Here is a 9,482-nt window from a genome sequence, read left to right as displayed (position 1 = left end):
ATGGTTCTAAAGGGCATATAATGGGGTTAAAATGAAGGTGTGACACTTTTTTTTTTGCTTTGCTCTTTTTTTCCAGATAATGGGATTGAAGTTTCCATATGCTGCAAAATGTCAAATCTAGTGCCAGAGGTTTTTTTCTTTTCTTTTGCTACTGATTCGCTACTCCCTACTCCCTTTCCTTTCTATTTTCTTTCTTCATTTTCAGCCTTTTGACTTCTTGGCCGAAAAGTGTGTTTTGCCTTCATCCAAGAGCTGTACATCTCATTTGATGTGACACCTGGCACACTAAACATGGGCTGTTTCTCTATCTGAGTTTCTGTCATTTTCTGTGATTGCTATACCGGTGAAGAAATCTCCGGTGATGGCTTGCTTCCAGCTTTGTTTAGAGGGCAGTCCTCTTGGTTATGGCCATACATGCCACATTTGAAGTAGATAATGTTGAGACCCTTATACTCCACTATGTAAATCCTCTTCCTGAGCACAAACTTGGATTGAAGTTGTTTACTTAAATCAATCTCCATGCTAACTCACGCAAATTTCCCTCTTTCTACTGCCATATTGTTGTTACAGTGGGCTAAGGTGTTCAGATCAACCTTAAGGGCCTTTCCAATCATATTTCCCAACTCCAAGAGGCATTCTTCTGAGTACGTGTACATTGGTAGGGTCAGTATTCTAACCTATATTACAAGCTTTCCAATCTTGTTAAAGTATGGATTAATATTCGGGCTCCAGCGTTGTACTACTAGGTAGTGACCCTGAATAAGCCAAGGGCCATCAAATGAAAGTCTCCTCTTGAACTCCACATTCACTTTTCAGAAAACATAATATCCATTAGGTAGATCAACCAATTCAAAATTATCTGATTTTAGTAGCCATCCAACTGTATCTTTCTGTGATTGCTCTGCCGGTGAAGAAATCTCCAATGATGGCTTGCTTCCAGCTTTGTTTAGAGGGCAGTCCTCTTGGTTATGGCCATACATGCCATATTTGATACAGATAATGTTGAGACCCTCATTCCTCCACGGTTTGCACAAATCCCTGAGTCTTTCATTTGATATATTTAATCTTGGAAGTGATTCCAAGAGTTTTTTTCTCCTCCTTTATCAAAGCAGGGGCTGTATCTTCTTCTTCCTTCAACCACTTTCTTATTTGTGCATCCATATCCTGTTCCATCTCATTCTCTTCATTGCCAACCAATTTCGCCTTATAAGAAATCTGAGTTCTAGCATGAGCAAATGTGGTTTTGGGACTGGGTTTCTCAGGTGTAGTATCTTCCCACATTTCATCCTGCATTGGTATGTCACCCGACTGCTGAGCAGGTTCCCCTTCTTGTGTGCTTGCCTTCATGATTGTATCTTCTCCATTTTTTTGATATTTCTTCCAAGCAAATCATCCTCTTCCGTAGTTGAAACCTTTGCTTCCCCGGATAGATCACCAGGGTTGACCAGAGTTCCGTGCACACTCACTTTCTCACTCATCACACTCACTTTCTCTCTCTAGTCGCTTCATCAAATTATCAAATACACATTTTGATATGTCAGGAGCATCAAATTGTATAATTTTATTTTTTTTTAATGATTTTTGACAAAAAGAACTCTAAAATTGTGCTGTTTTGATTTTTTTTTCAAAAATTGTTAAAAAAAATTACAAAACTGTATCATTTCATGTCTATAAGATATCAAAATGCGTTAATTTTACGCAGACAAAACATCACAAAGATGTTAGAAAGCCGTTAGGAGCCTTTTCGCTGGTTATTCTTATCGTATGTACACTAAACATTATCAAAACGGAGACACCGAGAAGACCTAGAGACTGGATAAAGCCATAGAGGGGACGGTGATAATTGAATGCTTCATTCCAAATCTACGGAAAATTCATTAGAATTTTTGTTGACAATCATTTTTTTTTTTCGCTTTTGTTTTCTTAAATCCTAGTGTATCTTCAATCTCCAGGAGTCTTGCGCATCATAGAGGATAAAAACAAAGGAATCAAAGCATAAGATTCAAATGCGCATAAATTTAGCTACAATGATGTCAAAGCAGAGATAGCAATAGCACTGTCACCATCTAATATTTGCAACACTTAATAACCTTAATCACAAGCACTAGCTCAAGACAAGTGCTGGAGCCAAACATGCAAAAAAAAATGGACCAAAAAAAAAACAATATTTCCTGTATGCCAGAATTCAACATGTCGAAAATTGTGATTTGACCACATTGACATGAAAGTGTTTATCATCATCAAATACATGCCTAATTAGAATTTTAAATTTCAACTTTCAGGACAAATTGCCAGCAAATTTGTCTCAGCACCCAGCAACTCAGTCCAAGTATAACTACCACTTTTTCACATCTTTCTCCTCATTCCGAGGATTGAGCTCTTCATCATCATAATATTCTTCAAAATATTCCTCTTCACTATCATTCCCATCATCATAATAATACTCGTTGTCGTCGTCGTCATCCTGACCATCCTTTCCATTTTGTAGACGATATGGGGAGTCTCTGGACTGTTGACCTCTTAACCTCTCCTGAATTCGATCCCTGATAGCCGTTCCCTGAAATAGACACAAAGGTAGCATGAAAAAGCAAATGATAAGTCAACCGATACTGTGTCTGCATGTCAAGAGTGCAATAATTTTATCTGCATAAATTAACTCACCATCTTATGGCAACCTTCTTCAAACATCTCTAAAAATCCAGCAACCCAACGATCAGCATTTTCCACCCATTCATTGCGATGCATGCCAGCAGTCTTCGCAACAATTTGTATCTGGAAGTCCATAAAGGAACATATAGATTTATCAAATCCAGGAAAGAAACTGCAAGGTACCATAAAGTATTCTGAGCTTTAAAACATGCATTAAGATGGGAAAATTGTGATCTCCATATCACCACAATTATTGCTTTATTATGACGTGCGAGGAAATATCTCCATGATTGATTTCCCTGTCTATATCATCATCAATGCTATGCAAAAGCAGAAAACTTAACTGGGTTATCATCTTTTAAAATAAGTGCAATGTGCTCCAATTTATTATTGCTGTTGCCTTGTACCCAAGTCTACATTTTAGGAAGTTTATCATCCAGCTTCATGTAGATTTCACGTCCTATAAAGCCGCTTAATAAACTGGTGACCCTAACATATCCCTTCAAAATATCTACAAATATATATATATATGTAGACTATTACATATATATAATAGGCACAAAGGGACGGCCACATGACAAGAACTCCTGATCTTGCAGGTTTTCAACCCCGCCCCCCACCCAAAAAAAAAAAAAAAAAAACAAAAAAGAACACACGAAAAAAATAAAGCCTTTTTCTCAACCATTACATGAATCTATGATTCCTGTGTAAGATGCGGTTCAGCCAAATTTCTGGGGGCTTCCAGGTGTAGGCACAGCAGATTACAAAGAAAAGGGGTATTTTACAGCAGGAGGAAAAATTATCTCTAGGGAAACCTTATCTTGATTGCTCCTGGTTCTGGGTACAGGAAACCCTCACCAGCCTGGTGGTCAGAAGGAGGAACACCCTCTTTTTATGGTAAATAATCCTTTGAGACCATAATTCAATGCGCACAATTTGTGCCTTGAAGGCTCTGGATCCACTGTTATCCGTCTCAGATGCTAATGGGCAAATTGTCTGTATGCACAAATCTCAGAAGAAGGGTCCAATGAGCAGCTGTATAACACCAGAAATATCAGAAAGAGAGAATCCACCGCAGTTTCATGGTTTTCACTACCGATTGTAATGGCTCAGAAGAAGCTCTCAACTAAGCTTCTAGTTTCAGAGGAGGCAGAGATATCATTGCTTTAACTAGTTAGCTTAGTCCAGGCGATGGTTTTCCTCAAGTCCAAGCAGGGCTCTCAACAACTTTCCTTAAATCCTGAAGGAAGCTAATGATAGAGAAGCCTCTAGACTCCTGAAAATCTGCTATCTTTTTCAACTGCTATGCAAGAACTAATGAGAATGACATAAGTGGAGTTTTGTTTGTTTCTTTATTTTGGGGGGGGGGGGGGGCATGCTCGTGTCAGAGTAATTAATTGACAACATTCCAGATTAATCCTATCCAATGGTTAAGTATCTAAAATTATCATGAAATCTTGCATTAAGAGTGATAAAGCCTCTTAAGTTACCTTCAGTTCATTTACCCATCTCAGACGCCATGGGCGAATTCAGCTGTCTATGGGATGTTTTAGAAGATGATGTGACAGAAAAAAAAAGGTCAAACAAGCAGCTTTCCAAATCTAAAAAGATCAAGCTAGAGGGAATCAAACCAAGTTTCACAGATTTCAGAGTCAACGGTTTTGGCTGTGGTGCAGCTACCACCCCACCTTCATCTTCCAGTTTGAGCAGAGGCAGTGGTATCATCACTTCAAACAAATTAGCCTAGTCCAAGGAAGGTTTTAACAATTTCCATAAAATTTGTAAGAAATGATGGAGAAGCCTCTAGGCTCCTGAAATCCTGCAAGGGCCATTTTTCAGCAATGGGAATGATCACCTCTATGGAAACATTAGCCCGATCATTGCTGGTTCTGGAATACAGAAATCCCTCATGTGAAGGAAAACAACAGTTGCTTCTCAGACCAAGCAGTGGTTGAGACGGGGGACACCCTGCTTCTTGGAAGACAAAAATTGGCCCATGGAATCTGCACTGGGTAAGCAGTAGCTCTAGAGCCTGCAGGAAGCAACTGCTGAATGACTCACTGAGTTTTGGTTTCAATAAATTATTTTCCTTCAAAGAATGCTAGGGTATTTCTCATCCCAAACACCCGACCACCAGGTTGGTCTGAGAAGCAACACTTTTTCCCCCCTTATGCACGAGGGACATGTCCCTGTCAGACCAAAACTCAGGGGGTCACGAATGAGTTACACCTTGCAGGCTCTAGAGCTACTGCTCGCCCATCTTGGATGCCTAGGCAAATTGGGTCGTCTATCACATATTTCAGAGGATATGATGATAATAAGAAGAAAAAAAGAAGCCTCTAGACTTGGGCAAAACCGTCATTTGTTTTAGTTGTTGTGCTAGAATAAAGGAGATTGACATAATCAGGTCCCCCCCCCCCAAAAAAAAAAAAGGTGTTGCGCAAGCGAAGGGGGATCTATTGACACCACAGTCAGAGTAATAATATTTGATGCCGTCCATCTTGTTTTATCTATAATGGCAAAAATGCACATAAATTAACATGAAATCTCATAATAAGCAAATAAAGCCATTTAAAACCTGTCAATCTAATTTATGAGTCCTTCTCGTGTATCATCTGTCTTCACTTTTTCCATTTCAGATTTAACTTCCAATGAGTTATTTTTTCCTCTGTTTAGTCGCACTATAGATCACTTGACATTTATATAATGTACGTGTGCAATGAGCACACATTGGAAATAGCATAGGTGATTTTATGAAGGGGTTAGGAGATGACTAAGACCGTTAACCATGAAAATAGACAAGTACAGTGGATTATGCAATCCTTGTTCATCATCAATCTTCAATTAATTCAAACGATCGCTAAATATTAGAAAAATGAGGATACACACACTAAGTTCTAACCTAGTTGAAATCGAGAAAATCCCCAAGAAGCAAGATATTCAGCTCTATAGATGATACTATGACAGCTAAAATGTATAGAGCAGAAGTAGTACCTACATAACAAGAACATCTGTAGTACCGACCACTTAGTTCAGATGCTTAACAATTATTCAAGTCATTTTCACAAACGGCATAGAACTGCTGTTTTAAGACCCAGTTGTAGAAGTATGAAATTTGAGGCCGATGTTAAAATTATGAGATTCTGGTGTGGGTGAGACCTCGGGTTCTCCAACCTTATCAACTACTGCCATAATGTGGTTCTTACAGAGCTTTTTATCAATTGGTATTAAAGCCTTCCACTGCATCCCATTTACCATCATGCTGGCATTAAAGTGTTAGCCCAAGGCTAGAAAGCCAGCAGAATGGCAGCCTTTGTAAATGCCGTGATTGAGGAAGCATGGTAAAATGTAGAGACAAATTACCAAGGGATCAAATTTCAGTCCGCCCTTGGAAGTATGGGATTCTAATGTGCACGGTTTCACAGGACCTAGAGCTCTCCAACCTCAGAGCTAGAATTTCAGGTGTAGTTCTCCATGATCCTACCATGATCCTTCACAGAAATTGTTCATGGAAGGATTCGATGCAATTGAGGAGTCAAATGAAATGGATTCCTAAAACTTCACACGAAACTTCATTTTCCTCAAAAATATAGCAGAACCAAGTGAACAATCCCTAAATTACCCTCATAAGGTCTCCATGTAATGAGTGGAACTGTATAAAAACCTATAATTATCTCACTATTAACCATCCGTAAAAATTACTATCAACTTATTCTGATGGAATGGCCTCATATCTACAATGATAATGAAAGTGATGAAGGCTGTTGAAATGGACAAAAACATGCAAAAGGAGAAATAAATCTACAACAGAGGTAAAATAGTATATATAGAGAAATAGATCACTTGATAGGAATATATCCCCCTTAAAGACATGCTTCATACTGAATTTACATAATTTTAATCATTAGACCCACACAAAACCAATCGTTTACAACTGGTGAAAGAATTTGGCCCCAATATTTGTAAGAATTCATCCCTCGGGTATATGTTAAAATTAAAAGTAGTTGGTACATAAAATTTCCACATTAAGTTTTATATAGATTAATGCAAGAAAATCAAGACAATCTTGTTGTCATTAAAATAAATATTGAATTATTATCCTAATATACCAAAGAGTTGGAAGCATAGCATATAATTAGCAAGCAAAGGTTTTAAATTGTGTTAGTCAACTTTAGGCAAGCGGGTCTCAATCTTGCATCCCTTTAAGCCGTAAATGAAGACTAAGTGGTGGATGTGGAAGTTTTAAATGCGACCACTCTACTACAGCATCAATCACTCAATTCTTTCAAGTGTCAAGCCAGGACTCGGTTGCCCAATTAGCAAAAACCGAGGGATTCTTGAAGCCAGTTCACAAATTATAATGGTGAGGGTAGATGTATGAAAAAATAATGACAAAAAAAGCTACTAACATGGCAAAAATTTGGGTCAAATAATTTTTTGACATTGACAGCATGGGAAACCTTTTTCTTACAGTAAATAACAAACACAAACTTTGCAGGATCGCTTCTCACTAGTTAAAAGGCATATATAATTAAGAACAGGCGATGACATTTGTCATATTCTAGAATTAGTAATCTGTGCTGCATCATTCTAATTCAAAATTATCACAAAGTGGGATATACAGTAAACAAATTAATCAGAAAAATGACTTGGAGCAGCATTGCACAGAAGATACCCTATGACAAGAACAGACCTATTGCTGCAAAGGAAAGAATTACAGTAAATCAGTAAGAAACTAAGCAGTACCAGGATCAACATGGTGGTAACAAGCCATCCAACTACTACAGTTAGTGCTAATATGGAACTGTAATGCACAATGCCCAAGATTGAAAGTCTTGAAATACATGAGACGTCATGAGCAAATTCTCACTTGCACCTAAGCATAGGGTCTGAAAACAAAAACTCTATCAAAATCATTCTATATTCAGTATCTGGTCTCTCAAATCAGGAAGAAATTTCAAAATTCTCAACAAGCTTTGAACAGCAAGCTTTAGGGTGCTTATTACAGTTACAACAGCAAGCAACAAGAAGCATAATGCCATCACAAATATAGGTTTTGAAACACAAAACAAGGTCAGAAGTCCACTATCCCATCATACTAACTTTTGAGTCATTTTTGTTGCAGCAATGAAACTCCTCAAACTACTACCGAAGGCATTCTCGACTTCCACTTCTACCAGATTAAAATTCGTTTTATTTTTATCCTTGATTCACTCATCCCTTGTAATTCACAGCACCTTGCCTGTGATGTAAGTGTTAATTCAAATTTTTAAAATTGAATTAGATGGTGTAACAGTAGTGATACCTTTTCACCAACTTTTTCTTGATGTTCTTTCACTTTCTCCTGTAAAGTTTTCAACCTCCTGTTTACCCTCAGTCGTTTTCCTGTTTATAAATGACAAGATATGAATCCCTTTAAATTGCGAAGATCAATTTCAATAAGAAAGAAACAACTCAGTTTATCAGGTATATCCTATTTAAATTTACATTATAATAAGGGGGAAAATGTCAAAGTCATGCCTTCACATAGCTGACACCAAGTTCTTTCCTTGAGTATCCACGATCCAAGTTCCGTAGAACATATTGGTTGTAATCCTTAACAATCCTCATTATAATGTCCGATGTAGATATTCCTTCAGTCCGTTTAGTTTCCTTGAATTTGCCAACAGCTTTAACCTACATAAACATTTCACGGCATAATCATTTGACAGGACAACATAACAACAAAATAAAATGGCAAGCAGAAAGTATACAATCTCTACATACAAATTCATAAACATCCTTCCCAGCACCACTTGCATCAGCATAACTGTTGAAATTCATTGACAAGAGCAAAAAGTTAATATTAATGAAGTTAAAAATGCTTCAACAGGAGTTGAAGAACTAAAATACTAGATTAAATGTTGAGAGAAAGGTTATGGAAATTGTTCTTACGGAAGAGAGTCATGAGCCACATAGTCAATATTGTGCTTGTCAAGGAAATCTTGATTGATAACCCAAGGTGCATCAGGAATGACTTCATCGACCCACCTGCTCTCAATATCTATCATTAATTCCCTCAATTTACTAAGAATCACACCTTTTCTTTATGCAACAAGAACCCAAAAATAAAAATAAAATAAAAACCGAAGAAAGAAGATTTTAAAAAACATTGGCAAACACATTTTCAAAAGAGAACTTCACTAAAATATTCACGTATAATAATGCTAAATCCAAAACCATACAGAAAATATGGCATACGCAGAAAATATCATACTTGCAATGCCGCAGGGATTCATATCGTTCAGCCTCTGTCATTACAGTCTTCCCTTTGTATTTGTGAGTGACTTCATCACCGCAAACTCCAACAAGCAAGTAGGTATTTGGAAATCTAAGATTTACCAATCAATATGGAAATAAAACAACTCTTAGGATAGCCCACGAAACTAAAACACAAGATTACCAAAGAAGTAAATCCATATGAATAACAAAACCTTGACCCCAACTGCACCATAAGGTAACAAAAACCAAATTGAACAAACCAGAGCTTAACATTTAGTACTACCTCTGGTCCTTAATATAAAACCTCATTTAACTTTTATTTTGGTCTTAAAATAAGAATTCAATCCACTTTATCTCTCATATATTCATTTTCTCTCAAGATACTCCTTTTAGTAATATTAGTTCTAACCAATAAATTGATTAACAAAAATATTTAAGAAAGACAATACCCATTTATTACAAATAACTAACTTAATTTATTTCCTTAATCTACTCAAATTAGTCAAATAGCTCTTATATTTAGGACTAGAGGTAGTATATAATGTCAAGGATTCCAATTGTCAGGACATAAA

The 9,482-nt window shown here is 37.0% G+C and overlaps 1 protein-coding gene across 1 annotated transcript; it reads right to left on the bottom strand.

The window, feature by feature from the left end:
• Nucleotides 1-1,998: 1,998 nt before the first annotated feature.
• Nucleotides 1,999-9,027, bottom strand: LOC114754713 (choline-phosphate cytidylyltransferase 1-like; the record flags this gene model as incomplete). The annotated part of the gene is made up of 7 exons (XM_028943532.1): nt 1,999-2,557; nt 2,662-2,772; nt 7,955-8,033; nt 8,168-8,325; nt 8,416-8,458; nt 8,584-8,679; nt 8,906-9,027. Coding segments are annotated over 7 exons (831 nt in total), but the record flags the coding sequence as incomplete, so codon positions are not given.
• Between the last annotated feature and the right edge of the window lie 455 nt (nt 9,028-9,482).

Source organism: Neltuma alba, unplaced genomic scaffold (assembly GCF_004799145.2).
Source record: "Neltuma alba isolate B1F8T4 unplaced genomic scaffold, ASM479914v2 tig00010185_pilon, whole genome shotgun sequence".
Classification (NCBI taxonomy): Eukaryota; Viridiplantae; Streptophyta; class Magnoliopsida; order Fabales; family Fabaceae; genus Neltuma; species Neltuma alba.
Note: the sequence above shows the minus strand (reverse complement) of the source record. Positions and strands in the feature narration are given on the sequence as shown.